The sequence below is a fragment of the Bubalus kerabau genome, chromosome 5, assembly GCF_029407905.1.
Source record: "Bubalus kerabau isolate K-KA32 ecotype Philippines breed swamp buffalo chromosome 5, PCC_UOA_SB_1v2, whole genome shotgun sequence".
Lineage (NCBI taxonomy): Eukaryota > Metazoa > Chordata > Mammalia > Artiodactyla > Bovidae > Bubalus > Bubalus kerabau.
In genome coordinates, this window is record NC_073628.1 from 88227048 (window position 1) to 88252861 (window position 25814).

The following is a 25814-nucleotide window of genomic DNA, read 5'->3' on the forward strand; positions in this document are numbered from 1 at the left end:
TTCAGTTTATTCTAGGTTTTCATGTCTTTCTCTTAAATGTATTTGTCAGCAACATTTATGCAGTGTCTTAATTTATGCCGAATACTCTTCTCTGTTAATCCCTAAAGCAAAGACAGAGTGATATCATAGTTATGAGGAAGTAAGACAAGTGCACCATTTTTGTATTTATGTTACAGTAATAGGGAATGTGGTGATTTTAAGCATTTCTTGTAACTAGGTGTTTAAAATTCAGGCACCATGTTATGGTACCTCTACTCAGACTTCAGTTAAACTTACATTTCTTGAGTTCCTACCATGTATAAAGCACCGAGGTAAGTATTGGATCCTTCTCAAACCTTGTGAGAAGTCTGTGATCATTCTTAAGTATCCTCAGTGTTTATTAACTTCAGGCAGACAGTTATATACCTACTGTATAATACTGATGGAATTCTTTACGAGTGGCATCCATCTAGAGCCCCTAAAGCACCACTTGCTGTTTATCATGTCACTGCACTGCAAAAGAACCTAGAAATAATATGTGATCAAAGGTTTCCTTTGGCACACGAAGTTATAAGCCACAACTAAATCCAAAGAGGACTCCACCCCCACTAACAACAACCAAACAGAAAGAAAAATTTCCTTAGGAGACAAAATGTGGGGCATTGGTATGGCACTGCTAACTTTAAAGAAGGGGTAAAATATGGATTTTCTTCAGTCCTATTCAGAGAGTCGGATATGTTAATACTGTAGTTTGGCATCACCTAAGGAATGCACTGAGAACCCAGCCAGCACACAGTGAAGAAACAAGGCTTATCCTGTCTCTGCCCCATGGGCTCAGCATGCCCAGAGTGAAGGTACTGTTAAGATACCCAGGCAGCTCCCTTGTGGTGAATGAAACTGGAGAAACCAGCAAGAAGGGCAGGGCGAGGAGCTGCGAAAACATAGCTTTAGATGATGTATGTGAATAAATGAATTTAAATTGTTAGAGTTTAGATAAAAATAGTTACAGCTTAATTCGAGCAAAAATGTTAAGTATCCTGCATAAAGAAGCACAACAGCAAAAATCACAGTTTCTACTCGTTGACACTTGCTACAGGTTTACTCGGGGGTGTGGGTGGTATCCTGGATGTCAGATGGCCCTGATGTTCTCAGCCATCTTCATACACCTGAAGAACAATGTCATAGCAGCATGCTTAAATTTTGACACTCTTTCTAAAAGATGGTGGAAATATGATTGGGTTTATTTGGGTTTGTATTGTATTACAACAAATAAGGAATTAATTATAGGAATGTTAATATAGTAGCTATTTTCATGAATTTACCTGTGTTTTCAAACATTTTTGAGGGGTCTTATATCTTTAAAATGCATAACTTATTCTTTATCTCTAAGGTCAGGTATTTTTCAGTTTTACTAAAGTGCTTTGGGAGAATTGCTGTTTTTATAGATTTATGACTTGATTATTGGCTATTTTCTTATTGATATGTATCATGGTAAACTCTCCAGATGAAGATGTGTGTGAAGATATTGGTATGTTTAGCGGAAGGGCTTCCGCGATGGCTCAGTGGTAAAGAATCCGCCTGCCAATGCAGAAGATGCAGGAGACGCGGGTTTGAGCTCTGGGTTGGGAAGATCCTCTGGAGGAAGAAATGGTGGTCCATGCCAGTATTCTTGCCTGGAAAATCCCATGACCAGGGGAGCCTGGCAGGCTACAGTCCAGGGGGCCACAGAGTTAGACAGGACTAGTGCCTGAGCATGAGCACCTTTAGGGGAAAGTGAAACCTCTTCCTAGGGAAAGTTAGAGATGAATCAATCTTAGCTGTGAGCATCATCGTTCAGCACTCTAAATAACTCAGTACTGGAAGGTGGAGGCATTCATCCTAGATCCGCCGCTTCTCTCTTGTGTGGAAGTGGGCAAGTTGTTTTACACCCACAGGGAATTATGATCTTTGAAGTGTCTTCAGTCTTTCAGATTCTCTGGTAGGATGTTTTATATGAATTTATCTAGGTAAATTTCTATATGTTTTATACTCAGTTTGCCAACTTTATACAAAAAAGTCTGCTGGGAGTTTTCTGTGAGACTGTGTTCAATTTATAGAAGAATTTGGGGAGGATTGGCATTTGAAAATGCTGGACCTCTTCATTTATTTAGGCCTTCTTTAATTACTCTCAGTAATGTTTCATAATTTTCAGTGTTTCGTTCTTATTCATATTTTGTTAAATTTATCCATAAGTATTTCATGTCTTCTGATGTGAATGATACTTTAAAATGTTATTTTCATATTGTTTGCTACCAGTAGAAATAGGATTGATTTTTGTATGTGGATCTTGTATCCTACAAGCTATTAGTTTTAGTAGTTTTTTTGTACATGATGTAGGGTTATCTAAATAAATGACTATTGTATATAAATAAAAAGCTTTACTTCATTTTCAATCTGTATGTATTTTATTTCTTTCCCTTTATTATATTGGCTAGGACCTTTCTACAATATGGAATAGAAATGATGAGAGTTAACAGCCTGGTTTTGTTTCTAAGGAGATAAAACATTGTTTCTAGGGAGAAAACACTGTTTACCATTAAATATGACGTTAATCATATCTAACACTGAAATATTCATTACTAAATATCATTCTCCAGTAAAAAGAATCAAAGTTATTTGGAGAAGTAGTTGATCTCACAGCTGGGATGGGGAAGGTAAAAGAGCCCAAGGAATTTTGTGGTGCCAGAAAGTAAAAAAAAAAAAAAAGAAGGTAGATGGAAAGGTTCATGTTAATAGAACACAGGAACCAACCTTAAGTAATTCCCAGTGGTGAAAGCTGAAACAATTTCAATAGCAAAACAAATACTGTATGTGACGTAAAGAATAAGATACATGTCCATTAGTCTATACTGTGAAATTAGTGATTGAACAAATAGATAAAATATTGAGAAGAGACATGTCTTCATTAAAGTAGTGGCAGTATTGTTGCTCAGTCATGTCTGACTCTTTGAGACCTCGTGGACTATATCCTGCCAAACTCCTCTATCCATGGGATTCTCCAGGCAAGAATACTGGAGTGGGTTGCCATTCCCTTCTCCAGGGGATCTTTCTGACCCAGGGATTGAACTTGGGTCCCCCACATTGCAGGCAGATTCTTTGTCACCTGAGACACCAGGAAGCCCCATCTTCATTATAGGTGAATTCCAATTAATAAAGGTAGAAGGAATCAAGGAAATAGAAAATTATCATTAAAAACCCCAGAATAAAAATTGCTGTACGCAATTCACCAATGAATGCTAAAATTAGTGGGTAAAAGTATAAGAAACAGAATATTTGCATGTCCACATATCTCTCTCAAAATATATATTTACAAAGATTAAAAGAGTAATTTTAGAATTAAAAACAAACAAACCTTGGCAGACGTTGCAAAATCCTTGTAACCCATGATATGATAGCATGAGAAGGCTGTATCACTTTTCTAGTATTCTTCAAAATGAATAACCTCAGTATGATCATGAGAAAACCTGAAGAAACCTGCATGGAGAGATATATACCTCAAAATAATTGGTCAGATAGGTTTAAAGGTGTCAGCTTCATGAAACGCAAAGAATGATTGTGGAACTTTCACAAACTGAAGGGACTAAGGTGGCATGTAGTATGGAATTCTAGATTGGATCTTGGAATAGGAAAGGGCCCTAAGTGGAAAAACTGGTGAAATCTAAATAAAGTTGGTAGCTGATGAAAAAGTGAAAGTGTTAGTTGCTAAGTCGTGTCCAACCCTATGTGAACCCATGGACTCTAGCCTGCCAGGCTCCTCTGTCCATGGAATTCTCCAAGCAAGAATACTGGAGTGGGTAACCATTCCCTTCTCCAGGGCATCTTCCCCATCCAAGGTCAAACCTTGAGTCTCCTGCATTACAGGCAGATGCCTCACTGTCTGAGGCACCAGGGAAGTTTTGCTTAATTTGTTTTTATCTCTTTCTGAAGTGTATGTGCTACAATCTTTGAAGAGTGGCTACAGTAATACCTGTCTCATCTATATCCCTCACTGAATCATCTCCCTCATCTCCACCTGTTCCCTGGGTGTAACAGATATTGTCTGCTTCCTCCTTGTTATCATCAGTCAGCTCAGGACGAAATTCATACATTTCACAACCACTGAAAACTCGTGCCTACCCTGTTTTGAAGTCCTTCTTTCCATTTCTTGCTCAAGTTTATCCATCTTTTCTTGCCTTTTCCTTCCATATAAGGAAAGATTGTGGACTTATTTTGGCAGAATTTGGACTTAGGGCAGAACACTCTAGTAGATCTTTTAATGACATTTTCTGTGCATTCTCTTCTTTCTTTAAAAAAGATAAACAACACAGTATAAATCCAGAAGGAAGTGTGTCATGATGCATGCAGATATCTGCCCCTCCATGGCATACCCAAAGCCAGCCATGTTTGTTGTTTCTAGTAGTTCGAGAAAGTATTTGCACACTCTCAATTTTGGAGTTTTTCTTTTCTGCCTTATTGTGCTTCTTACTCACTGCTTGTGGTTTATTCTCATGCTAATTATCTATAGTATATTTTTCAAGTTCTTCACTGCTTGCATCACATTTTCTCACTGCAGTCGAGAGAGAACTTACACTTAGCTCCCTGGTGCTCCGCCGGTGCATGTACCACAGATTCACGATCTGTACCTTTACTTAGTGTTTGAGCAGCAACTACAGGTTTGAAGAGCTCATTTAGCCCTTGTAATTCTTACTGCTTGTCATCCAGTAATCTTTTTCTACTCCACCTTTTGGCTTCTCTAAGTCTTAGCAGGTTTGGGGGAGGCGGAAGGTGGATTATGGAGACAGCTGGCACCAGCCGGACTTTTTAGCACATCATGGGGTCTGTATCCATGGTAGGAGGAGAAAGAGGAACACACGGGCTTAATCACTGCACCATACTTTGGCTTTTTCCTTATTCATTAGCTAATATATGACTTCCAATGGAATGTGCAGCCCACTTTTATTTAATTCAATTATTAACATAGTTGGGTTTAAATTCTGCCATCTTGCAATTTTATTCCTTTTTTATCTACCTTCTTTTGAATATTTTTGTTTTGATTGTATCTTAGCTATAGTCTCATTAGCTAGTCTCCTTTGTTTTTTTGTTGTGAAGTTGTTTTAGAGTTTTCTGTATGTATAACTTACCACACTGTGCCTTCAGTTAATATTATATATCACTTTGAATAGCATATTTCTGTTTACTCTTCCATTCTTCACTTTCATATATTCTACTTTCACATATTATAAACCATCACAATATATCATAATTCTGTTTAGCTTTAGACAATTGTATTTTAATGTGCTAACAATGCTTTATATTTACTACTAGTCGCATTCTCCATCGCCTTATGGAGACCCATGCTCCCATCTGGTGTCTTTTTCTTTGTGTGGTGGAATAGTATTAAAGTTACACTGGCACTTTCCTTGACTGAATCGTGATTTCCTATTTTCTGATTGAAAAATTCAGCATGAAGAATTTGGTGACTGATGGCAGTTATGCCACTGTTCGTGATTTTTTGTTGTGTTCTGAAGTAAAGCAAGGTTAGACAAGTACAACATAAACACTCAACAGAGAAAAGAAGGAGGCCAAACAGATGCATCTAGGTAGCTTCATATTGACGCTCTCCTTATCCTACTCAAATGGTAGTCCAGTCTAAGACTTCAGATCAGAGAAAAATGAGCCACAAATATCTACCAAATGTTCTGACAGTTTAACTTTAAAATTACTCTCTTTTGTTGATTGTGAGGCATTGCACTGAGGATATAAAAGAACACAGACAGCTGTCAAAACCATGGTAGTTATGATATGAAATGCAAATGGTTTAAGCTTTAAAACCCTGAAGTAGGTTAAAAACAAAATGTAACTAGATGTTCTGTATAAGAATCGCACCTAAAACAAAATTACACAGAATACATGGATAAAATAAGAGGATAAACAGAGGTGTAACAGTCAAATGTCACGAAAAGTGGACAGTAGTAATTTTGAGCTCAGTAGAGTTCAACATATAAACGTTAAATCTGAGAAGTCATTTTTGGCATGATGAGCAATAGTATAATCTTTAATGTAAAAATTAAAATTTTTGTACCAAATAGGATTTGTGTACACAAAACACTATTGTAAATGCCAGAAGCCCTGATAGAACACAATTTCTTTTTAATGTGGTGGAGGTTCATCAATTTTCTTGATCTTTTCAAAAAGGCAGCTTGTGATTTTGGTAATTTTCTCTATCAGTTTTCAATTTTAAAATTTATGGATTTCTACCCTCATTTTTATTTATTTTCTTATTATTTCAGATTTTTATTTGCTCTTCTGTTTCTGGCTTCCTAAACTGGAAGCATAGATGATTGCTTTTAGAGCTTTCTTTTTGAATGTGTGATTCAGCGCTGTAAGTTTTCCTATGTAGACTATTTTTACTGCATCCCACAAACTTTGATGAGTTGTATTTATTTTTATTTACTTAAAAATATATTTAAAATTTTCTTGAAATCTTATTTGACCCATGTGTTATTTGGAACTATATTATTTGATCTCTGCTGTTGCTGCTGCTAAGTCGCTTCAGTCGCATCCGACTCTGCGACCCCATAGACGGCAGCCCACCAGGCTCATCCGTCCCTGGGGTTCTTCAGGCAAGAACACTGGAGTGGGCTGCCACTTCCTTCTCCAATGCATGAAAGTGAAAAGTGAAAGTGAAGTCGCTCAGTCGTGTCTAACTCTTCATGACCACATGAACTGCAGCCTACCAGGCTCCTCCATCCATGGGATTTTCCAGGCAAGAGTACTGGAGTGGGTTGCCATTGCCTTCTCCAATTTGATCTCTATTTGGAATTTTTCCAGATATATTTATCTTACTGATTGCCAGTTTAATTTTTTTGTGGTCTGAGAGCATACCTTTGTATAATTTCTGTTCTTTTAAGATGTGTTTTATGACCTAGAATATGGTTTCTCTTGGTAAATGTTCTGTGAGCTTAAGTAGAATATGTATTCTGCTATTGTTGGAGGAGGTAGTCTATCAACTCGATCCAGTTGGCTGATGGTGCTTTTCAGTCCTTACTAATTTTCCACCTTCTGAATCTGTCAGTTACTGATAAAGGGATGTTAAAAGTCTCCAACTATCATAGTGAATTAAATCTATTTCTCCTTACAGTCCAATCAGTTTTTGGCTATTGTATTTTGAAACTCTCTCGTTAGATGCAGACACATTAAGCATTATTATGTCTTTCTGGAGAATTAACCCCTTTATCATTATGTAGTGTTTCTTTTTGTATGATAACTTTCGATCCTCTAAAGTCGGCTCTGTCTGAAATTAATATGGCTATTCCAGGTTTCTTTTGATAAGTGTTACCATGGTTTCACCTTACTTTTTTTTTTAACCTACAATTAATACAGTCTTAGATCATATTAGTTTTTTTTAATCGAAGTATAGTTGATTACAATATCCTGTTAGTATTGGGTGTATAGCACAGCGATTCAGTTGTACGTGTATGTATAGTTTTCTTTGTATTCAGATTCTCTTCCCTTATAGGTTATTACAAGATAAGGTGTATAGTTCCCTGTGCTCTACAGTAGATCCTTCTTGGTTATCTGTTTTATATACAGTAGTGTGTATGTTAATGCCAACCTTATAATTTATCTCTCTCCTACTGCTTCTCCCCTTTGGTAGCTCTAAGTTTGTTTTCTATGCCTGTGAGTCTTCTTTCTGTTTGGAAATAAGTTCATTTGTATCTTTTTTTAGGTTTTTCATATTAGCAATATCATTTGATATTTATCTTTCACTGTCTAGCTTATTTCACTTAGTGTGATAATCTCTGGGTCCATCTATGTTGCTACAAATGGCATTATTTTATGTCTGAGCAATATTCTGTTGTATATATGTATGCTACATCGTTTTTGTACATCCATTCATCTGTCAGTGGACATTCAGGTTGCTCCATATTTTGGATATTGTAAATAGTGATGCTATGAAAAGTGGAGTGCATGTACCTTTTTAAATTGTGATTTTCCCCAGATACATGCTCAGGAGTGGGATTGCAGAATCATATGCAGTTCTATTTTAGTTTTTCAAGAAACCTCCATACTGTTCTGCACAGTGGTTGTACCATTTTACATCCCTGCCAACAGTGAGGGAGGGTTCCTTCCCCCCACCCCCCATCCTCTCTAGCATTTATTATTTGTAGACTTTTGACGATGGCCATTCTGATCAATGTGAGGTCATACCTCATTGTGGTTTTGAGTCAGAGTTCTCTAATAATTAGCGATGTTGAGCATCTTTTCATGTGCTTTTGGCCATCTGTATGTCTTCCTTGGACAGTTACATGTAAAGGAATGAAATTAGAACATTCTCTAATTCTATACACAAAAATAAACTCAAAATGTATTAGAGACCTAAATGTAAGACCAAATGATCTGTAGTATGGTGCCTAGCACTGATTTTGGAATACTGTTCTTGCTTCAAGTATTTCTTCGGCGCCTTCCTGTCCCTCCTCTTCCCTTAATCCTGTTACATGTACATTACATCTTTTATAGTTGTCTCAGAATGCTTGGATATTCTGTTCTTTTTTATTCTTGTTTCTCTTTGTATTTCAGTTTTGAAAGTTTCTATTAACATTTCTTGGAGAAGGCAATGGCACCCCACTCCAGTACTCTTGCTTGGAAAATCCCATGGACGGAGGAGCCTGGTAGGCTGCAGTCCATGGGGTCGCTAAGAGTCGGACACGACTGAGCAACTTCCCTTTCACTTTTCATTTTCATGCATTGGAGAAGGAAATGGCAACCCACTCCAGTGTTCTTGCCTGGAGAATCCCAGGGACGGGGGAGCCTGGTGGGCTGCCGTCTATGGGGTCACACAGAGTTGGACACGACTGAAGTGACTTAGCATATTAACATTTCTTCAAGCTCACCAATTATTTCCTTGACTGTGTTCTGACTATTGGTGAACCTATCAAAGACAAAGGCATTCTGTGGTAGTGTTTTTGGCTGCTAGCATTTCCTTTGATGCTTTCTTAGAGATTCCTTTTATCTACTTGTATTACTCACCTATTCTTGCTCTGTTAGTTCACTTTTTCTACTAAAGCCTTTAGTATAATAGTCATAGCTGCTTCAAATTCCTGGTCTCATAATTCCAACATCTATCTCTCTCTCTGTCATATCTGAGGCTTGCTTTGTATCTTGAAAATATACATTTTTATCCCTTTAGTATGTTTTGTAATTTTTTTATTGAAAGTCAGACATTATGTACTGAGTAAAAGAAATTGAGGTAAATAGGTCTTTAGTGGAGGTGTTACGTGTATCTCACTAGTTTACCAGGTTTGAACATACTTACTGGTTTTAGTGCCATTTTTTTTAAGGTCTATATAATATAGATGATCGTGTCATCTGTTTCCAACTTGTATGCCTTTTATCTCCTTTTTTCTTGCCTCCTTGCATTGACTGAGATTGCCAGAACAATGTTGTATAGAGATGGTGAGAATAGACATTTAATTATTACTAATTTGGAGGAGATAGTATTTACATTTCCCCTTCTGATTATGATATTAGGTATAGGTTTTTTATGCTTGCCATCTCTCGGGTTCAAATTATCTGCTCTTTATTTCCTGAGCACTTTTATTATGAACAGATGTTGGATTTTGTCAGATACGTTTTTCTGCATTCATAGAGATAATTGTATAATGTTTCTACTTTAGTTTATTAATATGGTGAATCACATAGATTTTCAGATATTACACCTATTTTGCATGCCTAGAATAAACTTCTAAACAATCATGGTATATTGCCTTTTTTATATATTGCTAGATTTTTGTTAGTATTTTTATTTTAGGATTTTGCATTGATATTCATAGGGAGCATTGGGCTATACTTTTCTTTTCATGTACTATCTGGTTTTAGAATCAGGATAATAATGCTAGACACCAAAAATAAATGGTGTTCCCTTTTTTATTTTATGGAAAAGTTTGCATAGAGTTACTGTATTTCTTTTTTCAATGTTAATAGAATGTCCTGTGAAGTCATCTGAGCCTAGACTAAAGAAATTCAGTTTATTCAGTGTATGTTCAGCATTTCTAATTATCTGTTTATTTTCAAAAAGATTTTGTAGTTCACATGCGTTTCAAGGAATTTTAATACTTTATCTAATTATTGAATTCATTGACACTTGAGTTGATGGATTATTTGCTTTAATTTTCTATTCCTTTTACCTTGCTTTATAAATTAGCTCTTCCTTTTAGCCAGTTACATTGAAAACTGAGTACATTTGAATCCTTTCTTCTTTTATAATATGATCTTGTAGTGTTGTACTTTTACTACCTTGAAGCGTTGCTGTAGCTGCATCATGTAGGTTTTTTTGGTCATATTATGATTTAATTTTTATTTCAAGATGCTTTTTAATTTTCCTTATGATATCTTCTTTTACTCTATAGATTATTGAAGTATGTTGTTTGATTTACAGTATTTGGAGATTTGTTAACTATTCTTCTGTTTAGGTTTCTAGTCTAATTCTGTTGTTAAGGAACAACAACAGAATTGTAGATAGAACTACAATACTTTTATAATTTTAAATACTTTAAATTTTGAGATTTATTTTATGAAAAAATATGGTTTCTGCTGATGAGTGTTTCATATACATTGAAAATAATGTGTTTCTTTGTTATATACAGTGTTCTATAAATGTCAATTAGATCAAGTGGGTTAATAGTTTTAAGTATTCTACATCCTTACTGATTGACTGCTTGCTTTTATCAGTTAATGAGAGAGGATGAGTAAAATCCTGAACTGTAATTGTGGTGTTGACTAATTCTCTTTTAGTTCTATCACTTTTGCTTTAAACTTGCAGTTCTGTTCTTAGGTGCAAAAGTTTTAAGACTGTTATAACTTCTTTAAGTGAATTTCATCACCTCATCTAAGTTAGCCAGCTTTTTGCATTAAGATTAGAGTGGCTATACATGAAATAGAAAATATAAAATAGAGAAAGTCAATAAAACAAAAAATAGTTGATTGTTTGAAAAGATCATAATTGACAGATTCTTAAGTAGATTGGCTAAGAAAATGAGAAAAAAATATTAAAATCACAGGTGGAAAAACATTAATATTGATTTTACAGAAAGAAAAAGGATTGTTAAGAGGATAATGTCAACAGCTATATACTACTATAGTGGATAAACCTGTATGCAGTGGAAAAATCCCTAGAAACACACAGACTGCCAAAATGACTCAAGTAGAAGTATGTGTTAGTCACTTAGTCATGTTCAATTCTGCGACTCCATGGACTTCAGCCCACTAGGCTCCTCTGCTCTGTCCATCGAATTCTCCAGGCCAGAGTACTGGAGTGGGTTGCCATGCCGTTCTCCAGGGGATCTTCCCAACCCAGGGATCGACCCTGGGTCTCCTGCATTGCAGGCATATTCTTTACCAGCTGAACTACATGGGAAGCCCCCCAAGTAGCAGTAGAAAATTTGAATAGACCTAAACACTAATAGGAGAAGGCAATGGCACCCCACTCCAGTACCCTTGCCTGGCAAATCCCATGGGTGGAGGAGCCTGGTAGGCTGCAATCCATGGGGTCGCTAGGAGTCAGACATGACTGAGTGACTTCACTTTCACTTTTCACTTTCATGCATTGGAGAAGGAAATGGCAACCCACTCCAGTGTTCTTGCCTGGAGAATCCCAGGGATGGGGGAGCCTGGTGGGCTGCCATCCGTGGGGTTGCACAGAGTCGGACACGACTGAAGTGACTTAGCAGCAAACACTAATAAGGACTGAGAGGGACAAAGTAAACTGAAAACTCCTATAAAGAAAAGCCCACGCAGGATCAGATGGCGTCACTAGAGAATTACTCAAACGTTGAAAGGAGAAATGATGCCACCCCTTCTCAGATTCTTCAAAGAAATTGAAGAGTAGTGAATGCTTGCTGACTCTGTTAGGGCAGCATTACCCTGATTCCAAAGTTATGCAGACACACAGCAACAGAACTACACAACAGGATCCCCAGTTAATCCCCACGAAAGTAGTAGCAAACCAATCAGTGGCATATTAAAGGGATTATACGTCCTGATGAAGTGAGTTTTATTCCAGGAATGCAAAAATTCAACATACTAAAATCAATCAATGTAATACCCTACTTTAATAGAATAAAGAAAAAAAAATGTGATCTCAGTTGGTACAGAAAAAACTTTTGACAAAGTTCAACACTCTTTTCATGGTAAAAGAACCAAAACAAACAAACAAAATTATACTTTAGAAAACTAGAAATAGAAAGAAACTTCCTTATCGTAATATAAACCATTTGTGAGCCCACAGGTCACACACTCAAATGATGAAACTCGGAAAACTTTTCCCCAAAGATAAGGTAGAAGACAAGAATGCCTACTTTCAGCATATCAACATATCAACAAAAAGATGCTCTTCTTTTCAACATAATACTAGAAATTGTTGTCAGAGGATTTAGAAAGAACAGGCAATAAAATGCAATCAGATGGAAAAGGAAGTAGTAAAACTACTTCTGTTAACAGATGACATGATCTTGTATGTAGGAAACACTAAGGAATACACCAAAAACCTCTTGAAGCTAATAAAATCACACACAAAATATATTTCTATACATTAGATAAAAACAACATGAAAAGCAATTTAAGAAAATTCCATGTTAAATAACATCATAAAGAAGAAAATATTTAGGGATAAATTTAGTTATTATATAATAATGTATATTATTCTATATAACTACATACAAATTATTATGTGTAATAATTTATTAGACCAGATGGACTTGATTGATTTATATACATAATATATAATTTTATAAAGTTATGTACATAAACATACATGCATATATAAATGAATAAGTCCATCTGGTCTAATGCATTATTTTAAGCCTTACTGATTTTCTGTCTGGATGATCTGTCCATTGATGTAAGTGGTGTGTTAAAGTCCACCTCTATTACTGTGTTCCTGGTAATTTCTACTTCTATTTGCCTTATGTATTGGGCTTCCCTGATAGCTCAGTTGGTAAAGAATCTGCCTGCAGTGCAGGAGATCCCAGTTCGATTCCTGGGTCAGGAAGATCTGCTGGAGAAGAGATAGGCTACCCACTCCAGTATTCTTGGGCTTCCCTTGTGGCTCAGCTGGTAAAGAATCTGCCTGCAATGCTGAGGACTTAGGTTCAATCCCTGGGTTGGAAGACCCCTAGAGAAGGGAAAGGCTACCCACTCCAGTGTTCTGGCCTGGAGAATTCCATGGACTGTATAGTCCATGGGGTCACAAAGAGTCGGACATGACTGAGCAACTTTCACTATGTATGTGTTCACTATATACTGAAGGCCTCCCATGCTGGGTGCATACATATATATTAACAATTACTGTGTATCTTCTTGGGTTGATTCCTTGATCATTGTGTAATGTCCTTTGTCTCTGGCATTGGTCTTTAAAGTCTGTTTTGTCTAGCTATTTGTACTCCAGCTTTCTGTTGATTTTCATGTTCATGCAGTACCTTTTCCAGCCCCCTCATTTTCTGTCTATGTCATTACATCTGAGGTGAGTCTGTAGGCTGCATATATATATGGGTCTTGTTTTTGTATCTGTTCAGCCACTCTCTGTCTTTTGAATTGAGCATTTAGTCTATTTACATTTAAGGTAATGATCAATAAGTATATTCTTTTTGCTGTTTTTTAAAATTGTTTTGGGGGTGTTTGTGTAGGTCTTTTTTTTCCCCCCTTCTTGTTTTGTTCTCCTGGTTTGATGACTATAGTGTTATGTCTGGATTTATTTTTTGTATGTGTATCTCTTACAGATTATTGGTGGTTATCAGGAGATTACTACCATACATATACATATATAATTGTTTCAAGTTGCTGATCTCTGACTTTCAAATGTACTTTAATAATCCTGCATTTGTATTCTCCCCCCCTCGTGATTACTGTTTTTAATACCATATTTTACATCTAAATGTTGTATATATCTATTAACTGCTTATGGTGGATATAGATGGCTTTACCACTTGTGTCTTTTAATCCTTCCACTAGCTTTGTATATGGACGTTATCCTTTCTTTATTCTGTTGGGTTGGCCAAAAAGTTCATTTTCGGTTTTTCAATGCAGATGTTTTATAGTTCAATTAAAATGCATTAATAAGTGATCCTCCAAACATACTTCTTTGTCCTTCTTAAGGAATACATGCAGGTCTTGTTTTATTGCACTTCACTTTATTGTTCTTCACAGATAATGCACGTTTTTGCAAATTGAAGGTTTGTGGCAACCCTGTGCCTATTAAGTCTTATCAGTGCAACTTTTCCAAAAACATTTACTCACCTTATGTATCTGTCAGATTTTGATAATTCTTAAAACATTTCAAACTCTTTCATTATTGTATTTATTATGGTGATCTGTGGTCAGTGATCTTTAACATTACTACTTTAATTGTTTGGAGGCTCCGTGAGCCACACTTAATGGATGCGCAGTAGATGTTGTGTGTCCTGACTGCTTCACAGACTGGGCGTTCCACCACTTTTCTCCCTCTTCTCGGGTCTCCTTATTCCCTGAGACACAACATTATTGAAAGAAGGCTGATTGATAACCCTTTCAAGGGAAAGGAAGAATTGCATGTCTCCCAGTTTAAATCCAAACCTAGAAATGATTAAGTTTAGTGAAGAGACATGTTGCAAGCCAAGATAAGCCCAAAACGAGGCTTCTTCTCCAGTTAGCCAAGTTGTGAATGCAAAGGAAAAGTTCTTGAAGGAAATTAAAACTGCTACTCCAGTGAACATACAAATGATAAGAATGCAAAACAGCAGTATTGCTAATGCTTGTCTGGATAGAAGATCAAAGCAGCCACGGCATTCCCATAGGCCACAGCCTAATCTGGCGCCATGCCCTGACACTTGTATTCTTTGAAGTCCAAGAGAGGTAAGGAAGGTTCTGAAGAAAATCTTGAAACTGGATGTTGCTTCACAGGGTTTAAGGAAAGAAACTGTCTCCATACATAACATAAAAGTTCAAAGTGAAAGAGCAAGTGCTATGTAAGAAGCTGCAGCAAATTATCCAGCTAAGATCATTAATGAAGGTGGCTATAGTAAACAACAGATTCTCAATGAAGTTAAAACAGCCTTCTTTTGGAAGGAAGATGCCATCAAGGACTTCCATAGCTAGAGAGGAGAAGTCAGTGCCTGGCTTCAAGGCTTCAAAGGACAGAATGACTCTTTTGAGTTAGGGGCTAATGCAGCTGGTGGGGCTTCCCAGGTGGCTTGGTGGTTAAAAAAATCTGCCTGCCAGTGCAGGAGACACAGGAGTCGTGGGTTTGATCCCTGGGCCAGGAAGATCCCCTGGAAGAGGAAATTGGTAACCCACTCCAGTATTCTTGCCTGGAGAATGCCATGGACAGAGGCTATATGGGCTGTAGTCCATGGGGTCACAAAGAGGCAGACAATTGAGCGACTGAGCATGCATGCACAGTGCAACTGGTGACTTTAAATTAAAGCCAGTATTCATTTTATCATTCTGAACATCCTAAGGCTCTTAAGAATTATACTAAGTCTACTCTGCCTGTGCTTTAAAAAGGGAGCAACAAAGCCTGGATGACAGCGCATCTGTTTACAACACAGTTTACTAAATATTCTAAGCCCACTGTTGAGACCTACTGCTCAGATAAAAAGATTCCTTTCAAAATATTACTACTGCTCATTACCATGCACGTAGCCATCTAGTGGGAATGTACAGCAAGGTTAATCTTTTCCTGTCTGCTAAGACACATCCATTCCAGTCTGTTTTAGTTCACAGATTCCTAAAATGTCGATGTTCACTCTTGCCATCTCCTGTTTGACCACTTCCAGTTTGCCTTGATTCATGGACCTAACATTCCAGGTTCCTATGCAGTATTGCTCTTTACAGCATTGGACTTTACTTCCATCACCAGTTACATACACAACTGGGTATTGTTTTTGCTTTGGCTCCATCTCTTCATTCTTTCTGGAGTTATTTCTCCACTGATCTCCAGTAGCATATTGGGCACGTACTGACCTGGGGAATTAATCTTTCAGTGTCCTATCTTTTTGCCTTTAAATGCTGGACTGGATGAAGCACAAGCTGGAATCAAAATTGCTGGGAGAAATATCAATAACCTCAGATACACAGATGACACAACACTTATGGCAGAAAGTGAAGAAGAACTAAAGAGTCTCTCGATGAAAGTGAAAGAGGAGAGTGAAAAAGTTGGCTTAAAACTCAACATTCAGAAAACTAAAATCATGGCATCTGGTCCCATCACTTCATGGCAAATAGATGGGGAAACAATGGAAACAGTGACAGACTTTATTTTGGGGCTCCAAAATCAGTGCAGATGGTGACTGCAGCCATGAAATTAAAAGATGCTCCTTGGAAGAAAAGTTACGACCAAACTAGACAGCATATTAAAAAGCAGAGACATAATTTTACCAACAAAGGTCCATCTAGTCAAAGCTGTGGTTTTTCTGGTAGTCATTTATAGATGTGAGAGTTGGACTATAAAGAAAGCTGAGCGCCAAAGAATTGATGCTTTTGAACTGTGGTGTTGGAAAAGATTCTTGAGAGTCCCTTGGACTGCAAGGAGATATAACCAGTCTATCCTAAAGGAAATCAGTCCTCAATATTCATTGGAAGGACTGATGCTGAGGCTGAAACTCCCAATACTTTGGCCACCTGATGCAAAGAACTGACTCATTTGAAAAGACCCTGATGCTGGGAAAGATTGAAGGCAGGAGGAGAAGGGGACGACAGAGGATGAGATGGTTGGATGGTATCACCGGCTCAATGGATATGAGTTTGAATAAACTCCAGGAGTTGGTGATGGACAGGGAGGCCTGGCATGTTGGCAGTCCATGCGGTTGTGAAGAGTTGGACACGACTGAGCGATTGAACTGAAGACACATCCATTGAAGCCCTTGAATTAAGGAATCATTTCAATTTTCAAGTTTTATTAGTTGATTGATATTTTTTAAGGCTGCAGCTGCTGTACAGATTTCTCTGTTGGACCTGGGCAAAGTAAGTTGAAAGCCTTCTGGAAAAGATTCACCATTCTAGATGCTATTAACAACATATCATGAAGAAGTTAAAATTTCATCATTAATAGGAGTTTGGAAGAAGTTAATTCCAGCCCTCATGGATGACTTTGAGAAGTTCAGGACTTCCATGGAACAAGTAACTGCAGATGTGGTAAAAATAGAGAGAGACCTAGAATTAGAACTGGAACCTGAAGATAGTCCTGAATTGCTGTAACCTCATTTTAAAACTTGAACATGTGAGGAGTTACTTCTTGTGGATGAACAAAGAAAGTCATTTCTTGAGATGGAGTTTACTCCATCGCAGGAAGATGCCATGAAGATTGTTGAAATGAAAACATAGTGTTTAGAGTATTGCATAAATGTGATTGATAAAGCAGCAGTAAGATTGAAGAGGATTGTTTCCAATTTTGAAAGATGGTCTGCTGTGGGTAAAATGCTGTCAAACAGCATTGCGTGCTACAGAGAAATCATGTGTGAAAAGAAGAGTCAGTTGATGCAACAGACTTCATAGTTGTTTTAAGAAATTGCCACGCCACCCCACCCTTCAGCAACCACCACACTCATCAGTCAGCAGCAGACATAAGCCCCCATGGACACAAAAGCCTCTACCAGCAAAAAGATTAGAACTCGCTGAAGGTTCAGATGATACTTAATATTTTTTTAGCAATGTTATTTAGACATAATGTTATTGCACACATTATAGACTACAGTACAGTGAAAACATAACTTTTATACGCCCTGGGAAACCAAAAAGTTCTCGTGGCTCTCCTTACTGCTCTTTTAGCTTTGTTGCGGTGATCTGTTCCAGAGTCAGTAATATCTCCAAAGTATGCCTGTGGAGTCATTCAGATCATTTAAAGTCCTATTTAACTAAAAGCTTCCCAGGTTAGGTGGTACTGCTTCTTCTTATTTCTTTTAATTTTACCATTCTGCTATTCAACTCCTAGTGTACATCCACAAGGGGAAGCTTGAATATATAACTTAGGAAAGACAAGCATGTGTTCACCTGTGGCCTCTCTCATCGATGCTTGCCCTCTCTGCCTCTCTTCTGCAAATTAAAGACTTCATCTTTTCATGCTCAGCTTTTAAATCCGCTACTTATCTTTCTTCATTTCTCACCAAAACCTTGTCCCCCTCAACCTCGGAGTTCTCTTACCACTGCCTCTTTTCTAGGGAGTTGATCTGGTGTGATAATGACAGAGGGTGGTTGTCATTACAGGAACTTGAGCAAAGGAGCTAGGTTCTTGGTCATCCTCATAGAAATATAAATGAATTTTTCTATGAACATATTATGATTAATGGTTGGTAGCCTTATTAACATTGCTTTCCTGTATTTTAGGTTGAATAGACTTTAATATTACTGCCTGGGAGCCACATTGTATAGGATTTTTAAATTTTCTTTTCTGTCTGTTGAAATAAGTCTTAGGTTTTCTCCAATGTACATATAAGCTGGTTTATAAGTTGAAAATTGCCTATATATATAAAATTTCTCCCCAATTTACATACTCATTTAACTTTTGCCCATGTTCTTGAACATTTCTAATCAGAAATAGTAATGAGTGGCTGCCACACTGCTGCTGCCGCCAGACAATACCTATGAAATCTCCTGGAGGAGGGATAAAGAATAAATTGTTTCAGCAGGTTCTTAGTGAACCCTGAATTTATAATGCATGCAGTTTGCCCATCATCACTATCACAGAAGCATTCAGTAAGGCCCTTTGCATTTCACTAATGAGAACACTTTTACCTTTGCTTATAGCAGCTCTTCTCCAAGTATTCCTGAAATCTTCAAATATGCCTTGTACCTGTGGATGCTTGTGAATAGTGTCACCTATCCACAGACCTACAGTCAAAAGCCCTTCTAAGTTCCAGATGTATTAATTAAATATTTAATGTGTGTTATAGCTAAAATATAATATGACTCACAAAGAGTCATAGCTAAAATAGTCATTTTCTTGGGGTCAATTTATGATATAACAACTGTATATTAGTGTGATATATACGGACTCTTGAGAGTCCCTTGGACTGCAAGGAGATCCAACCAGTCCATTCTGAAGGAGATCAGCCCTGGGATTTCTTTGGAAGGAATGATGCTGAAGCTGAAACTCCAGTACTTTGGCCACCTCATGCGAAGAGTTGACTCATTGGAAGAGTCTCTGATGCTGGGAGGGATTGGGAGCAGAAGGAGAAGGGGATGACAGAGGATGAGATGGCTGGATGGCATCACCGACTCGATGGACGTGAGTCTGAGTGAACTCCGGGAGTTGATGATGGACAGGGAGGCCTGGTGTGCTGCGATTCATGGGGTCACAAAGCGTTGGACACGACTGAGCGACTGAACTGAACTGACTGATACCTTGGATCCCTTGGTGCATTTTTTTATGAAATCAAAGTGAACATTATGGACATTAATTACTATTATATAGTAATTTTGCAAAAATAAAAAATAGTTCTTGAGTTTCTGGTCATCTGTAAGGATAATTGGCATGGAAAAGCTTGGCAGATAATATAACTAAATCTTGTTTGTCATAGATCTGTTAGTTTTGTCTGAAATAAATCCTCTTTCCATATTCCCATTTTTCCAATACCTGTGTATATTGGAATACACAGACATGCACACACACACACTCACAAACCATAAAATCAGTTTTTCAGAAGAATTAGAGATTAAATAAATCAGGATCTTTGCCTAATTTTAGTTACTTTCTTGAGTTATTTTAAAGAGGTGGAGCTATAGCACCAGATTAGTGCCTATGACAAATCTAAGCATTTAATAGTTGACAGTTTTTACTATCAGGGCCTGTGTTCCCAGTACTTTTGATCCATGTGTGTCATTACAGAATGGTATGTGAGATAACCACATTTATTTTATTAAAATGGCAATTAAAGTTCCATAATCTATGTTACCTTTAAGCCGGCAAAAATAAGACTAGGAGCTGATTGTGGCTCAAGATCATGAATTCCTTATTGCAAAATTCAGATTTAAATTGAAGAAAGTAGGGAAAACTACTAGGCCATTATAGTTCAAGGGATTGGATCTGATAGACAGTGTGCCTGAAGAACTATGGACGGAGGTTTGTAACATTATACAGGAAGTGGTGACAGAACCCATCCCCAAGAAAAAGAAATGCAACAAGGCAAAATGATTGTCTGAGGAGGCTTTATACGCTGGATTTAGAAAAGGCAGGGGAACCAGAGATCAAATTGCCAACATCTGTTGGATCATAGAAGAAATAAGCGAATTCCAGAAAAACATCTATTTCTGCTTCATTTACTGCCTTAAAGCCTTTGACTGTGTGGATCACAACAAACCGTGGAAAAGTCTTCAAGAGCTGGAAACACAAGACCATCTTACCTGCCTCCTGAGAAACCTGTATGCAGATCAAGAAGCAACAGTTAGAACCGGACATGGAACAACAGACTGGTTCCAAATTGGGAAAGGAGTATATCAAGGCTGTATATTGTCACCCTGCTTATTTAACTTATATGCAGAGTATATCATGTGAAATGCCGGGCTGGATGAATCACAAGCTGGAATCAAGATTGCTGGGAAAAATATCAGTAACTTCAGATACGCAGTTGATATCACTCTAATGGCAGAAAGCGAAGAGGAGCTAAAGAGTCTCTTCATGAAGGTGAAAAAGGAGAGTGAAAAAGCTGGCTTGAAACTCAACATTCACAAAACGAAGATCATGGCATCCAGTCCCATCACTTCATGGCAAATAGATGGGGGGAAAATGGAAACAGTGACACATTTTATTTTCTTAGGCTCCCAAAATCGCTGCAGATGGTGATTGCAGCCATGAAATTAAAAGATGCTTGCTCCTTGAAAGAAAAACAGTGACCAACCTAAACAGCATATTAAAAAGCAGAGCCGTTACTTTGCCAACAAAGATCTGTCTAGTCAAAGCTATGGTTTTTCCAGTAGTCATGTATGGATGTGAGAGTTGGGAGTATAAAGAATGCTGAGGGTCAGAGAATTGATGCTTTCGAACTGTGGTGCTGGAGAAGACTTGAGAGTTGCTTGGACTGCAAGGAGATCAAACCAGTCACTCCTAAAGGAAATCAATCCTGAATATTCATTGGAAGCACTGATGCTAAAGCTGAAGCTCCAGTACTTTACATTAAGCTACTTAATGTGAAGAACCGACTCATTGGAAAAGACCCTGATTCTAGGAAAGATTGAGGGCAGAAGAAGGGGGCGACAGAGAATGAGATGGTTGGATGGCATCACCGACTCAATGGACATTAGTCTGAGCAGACTCCAGAATATAGTGAAGGACAGGGAAGCCTGGCGTGCTGCAGTCCATGGGGTCACAAAGAGTAGGACATGACTGAGAGACTGAACAACAAAAATTACCCAGCAGTAAAATGGATGAGCTGTCAATACATGCAGTGACGTGGATGAGTGTCAAAATAATCATGCTAAGTGAAAACAACCAGATGAAGAATACATACTATTTGATTCCAAATACATAGAAGTTGAGAAAATATAAGCAAATCATTCATGACAGAAAGCAAATCAGCTGTTGCCTGCAGGTGAATAGAAGAGAGGAGGGGATTACACAGGGTTATGAGAAAACATTTACAAGTGACGGGTGAGTTCATCATCTTTATTGCATGGGGCTATACATAGGTCAAAACATGGAATTGTATACTTTTTTGTACAGTTTTATATTAAGATATATTTACAATTTATGTCAACCATGCCTCAATAAATCTTTTTTACAAGGACTTGCTCTCATGGGACTTAGGTTTTATTGGGGAGGAGACACAATTATGATAACAGTAAATCTGCATTTTTTCTGCGTGTAGATGTGCATCGGATGTTGAAAAGTTTTTGAAGAGAGAGCAGTGTGAGGGTAGAAAGTGGTGGGCAGGGGTGGGCAGGCGTTTGAGAGAGGTGGTCAGGTAATGTGGAATCATATTTGAATAGAGCCCCAGTTTGAGCTCCCTGTAGTAGGGTGAGAACTGCATAAAGTTCGTTTCAGGTTTTTTTTTTTAAGTTTCAGGTGGCCATTCTCTCTCTCATCTAAAAAGATAACATCTTTCCCTTAATGTGAAGGCAGATTTAAGTTTCTGCCTTCAGAAGGAAACAGATGGGAAGGGTGGGCAGAGATAAGCAAAACCTAGTCTGCATTCTCAGTAGAAGCCTTTTCTGCTCTAAGAATTTCTTGTGCTTAATTTCTTATTAGAAGGGTGAGACCTATTTTTGGAACATTTGTAGAATGGTGAATCAGAAAGAAAGGTACAACCAAAATCCCTGTCTTCTAGTTGCCTGCACGAGAGGCAGTTATCCCTCTGTTTTCTTGAAGGAAAAACCCAAATTCTGCAGTCACTATCACCGTTGGTGTTCTTGTATGTCTATGATGCCATTGAGGGATTTGCAGGATCATGCTCTCATGGAACTTTTATTTTATTGAGGAGGAGGTGTAATGGTGATGTACACGTGTATGTGTCAGATGTTGAAAAGTCTTTGGAAGGAGGATAAAGCAGTGTGAGATTGCACTTTTGAATGAATGGAAGAGGGACGATTCCCATCAGCGGTGTGAACTGCTTGCTTGTGTCCAGTCATCCTAACAGAGCAGCTGGAAATATGTTGTTATCTTAGCAACAGCTCATCAGTGCAACCTGAATTTGATTCAGTCCTCCCAAGAAAGAGTGCTTGCTAGTGATAGAGACTTTAGAATATCTGTATATTGGGGGCATAAAGAAAGAATGTTCAAAAGAAAAGAAATTTCAAATGCTTTATAACATGTGCTATAAACTGAAATGCGGTCCTTTATTTTGAAAACATGCTTTTAACTTTGCTTACCCCTTGGTTTTTTAAAGCATAGTCCATCTAGAGAATAATTTAAAGATCTTTGTCTGACTATTTAACATAAATTTGGTGACAGTAAGTGTGGAAAGTGCATTGAGTGATGCCAATTGGGTATTTGTTTCTGTAAAATTTTTATAAAACATACTAGTTTCTGTCGTTCTGTTTTTCATTTTTCTGTCTTCATGGTATTCATCAGAGCATCAGAATGAATACCACCATTCATCAGAGTGGTATTCATCAGAGTAGCTCTGGGGCTGGGCTCCCTGTGTTAAAAGAAACCTGTAGACTCTCACCTGTGAGGCTGGGAGCCCTGAGAAGCAGGAGCCCCCTCCTGGCTCCAGTCCCACTGGCCAGTGGAGGCTACCGATGCGGAGAGCCACGTGGCTCAGGATTCTGTAACCTTCAGCAGCCCAGGACTTTTCCCCCACCGCGTGCCTGCTGCAGAAAGTGAAGTTGCTCAGTCGTGTCCGACTCTTTGAGACCCTGTGGACTGTAGCCTACCAGGCTTCTCTGTCCATGGGATTCTCCAGGCAAGAATATTGGAGTGGGTTACCATTTCCTTCTCCAGGGGATCTTCCTGCCCCAGGGATTGAACCCGGGTCTCCCGCATTGGAGGCAGACGCTTTAACCTCTGAGCCACCAAGGTGCCTGCTGCAGGTTGGAGGCAAATGAGTCAGTTCTCTCAACCCTTAGAGTAGTTCCTCCTAATCTTTTGGGTCATAGTTCCCTTTGAGGAGCTGATCAAATCGATGAACAGAACGTCTGCACATCATTTCAGGGGCTGCCACAAGCCCCTTTGCCAGGTACAGAGGCAGTGCTCTATTTGTGACCTAGGTAATAACTGTGTTATTAAGTTGCATTTTTAATAATAACCTGTTCAGCCAGGTACCTGGAAGAGCTAGAGAAAGCCAGCAAGTGCTTTTCCTGTAGCAGGAAGACCCTATGTTTTGTGACAGCAGTCCAGATCCATTGGTTTTGTATGTACTTTCCTAGGAAAAAATATGGGGACAGACTTTTCAATATCCTCTTCCCATTCTTTTCTTTGATTTTCATTTGTTCTATTTCACATAACCCCTCAAATGTTACACAGAACCACCAAGTATCTACTGTTCTCTGTTTAGACTTAACCTTGAAGCCAAATACCTCCGACCATGAAGCCAAAGACACACCTGCCTTGTACAGTGACCGAGAAGTCTAACCTCATACACTATTCATTCAATACTCACTCTCTAATTTTATCCTAGAAATGTATTTTCCTAAATTAAAGTATGTTAATAGTACCCTTTTGCTTCTTACAGCTTGTACCTCCTTTTAAGCCTCAAGTAACGTCTGAGACAGACACCAGATATTTTGATGAAGAATTTACAGCTCAGACTATTACAATAACACCACCTGAAAAATGTAAGTAAATCTAGAAGGCAGTTGATAATGTTCCAATATAATTGAAGAAAACAGCCATTTTTTAAAACTGATTATTTTCTAGTTCAAATTCCATAGTGATGTAATTCTATTCCTTTTAAGAACATGGGGTTCAAAGTGGAAATACTTAAAGACAGGTAGCTAAGAGAAAAGTTTTTTTGAGTAAAAAAATTATATGTGGAAAAATTGTAGACTTGAGAATTATAGACTAAATTTTAGACTAACTAGCTCTTTTCTGCGTGCACGGGTGCTGAGTTGCTAAGTTGTGTCCCACTCTTTGCAACCCTAAGGACTGGCCCACCAGGCTGCTCTCTCCATGGGATTTCCTGGGCAAGAATACTGGAGTAGGCTGCCATTTCCTTCTCTAGGAGATCTTCCAGATCCAGGGATTGAACTTGCATCTGCTGCGTTGGCAGGTGGATTCTTTACCACTGAGCAACCAGGGAAGCTAATTCTTCCCTACCATTCTCCAATAAATTATTTTGACCTCAACTAAAAGGATTCTGAAATGAAGACCTCCCTTGTTAACCACTGTTCATTCAGACACTACCTTCAGAATTTTGGTAATTCTGGTCTCATGCTTACTTAGCAGTTTTTTAAAATTCACTTTAAACTGAACCACCCTTTTTTGCTTAGCTTTGTCTTAAGCATTAATATCTATGAAGAAATAATTTAGTTTGCTAATAGTTTTTGATAAGTTAAATTACAAATTTATTAAAACTATATGTTCATGTACCACTTAAAATCATTCCACATGTATTAGTGTGTACCCCACATTTTAATGAATACCTTTCCCTTAATGGGAAGAGAAGTTTATAAAATGTAATTTATAAGCATTCTTGCATGTTGACAAAGGCCTGTGTCTGTCATCATTAGTTTAGGACTGAGGACAAAATTGAGTTTCAGGGACAAATTTGGATAGTAGATGATTTCTTCAATTGACACATCTTGCGGCTCACACAATAACGTCATACTAGTTTTTCCTCCTTTTTTTCCCTTTATATCCTTCTCTACATTTCCTCTCCTCTTTTCCTTTTTAAAAAGCAGACTAGTTGATAGTGCTGATTTACACTGAGCATCCACGAGAGGGAAGATTGAAGTACTGTTGCACCGGTGGATGTGGTCAATGATTACAGCTTTGAAAGGCAAAATAGGAGTTGTCTAGGCTGCGTTTTCAATCTGAGACCTATGGCTGACAAAAAAGAGGGATCATAAATACTGTGAAATGAAAAATATAATTATGTGTGCATATATACTTTTCTTTCTTTAGATTTCCAAGAATTTAAGATCCTCTTAACGTTCATTTTATAAGGGAAAAAATTAAAACCCAGAGAGAAGAGGAGCTTTCCCAAGGCCCACAGTTAGTATTAGCTGTAGTCAGGAGCAGGAGTCACAGCTTGGCCAACGGTACAGTTGGTGAACTTGTGAACTGGCAGCATATTGAGGCCCTGCTCGTTGTTTGTCACCAGTGGTGGGTGTGGGGCTTCATCGCTAGAATCAGAATCTCTGAGAGCTGAAGATGTTAGAAGGCCTGTGGAGTTGTGGGCAGTCAGCTAAGGACC

General features: G+C 38.0%; 1 protein-coding gene and 1 pseudogene across 13 annotated transcripts in view; one reads left to right on the forward strand and one right to left on the reverse strand.

Moving 5' to 3' along the window:
- AKT3 (AKT serine/threonine kinase 3) overlaps positions 1-25814 on the forward strand; it is a 284036-nt gene that overhangs the window by 248262 nt on the left and 9960 nt on the right. For 6 of the 13 annotated variants that reach the window (XM_055582158.1, XM_055582157.1, XM_055582166.1 and 3 more), the window contains one exon: positions 1484-2698. In XM_055582158.1, coding sequence (XP_055438133.1) covers positions 1484-1723 — 240 coding nt within the window. In that variant the 3' untranslated portion in view covers positions 1724-2698. Of the gene's footprint in view, positions 1-1483; positions 2699-24131; positions 24235-25814 lie in introns of those variants that run through there. The other 7 variants (XM_055582163.1, XM_055582165.1, XM_055582164.1 and 4 more) reach the window with 4 other exon arrangements.
- On the reverse strand, positions 2489-5787 carry LOC129653499 (zinc finger CCCH domain-containing protein 15-like; annotated as a pseudogene).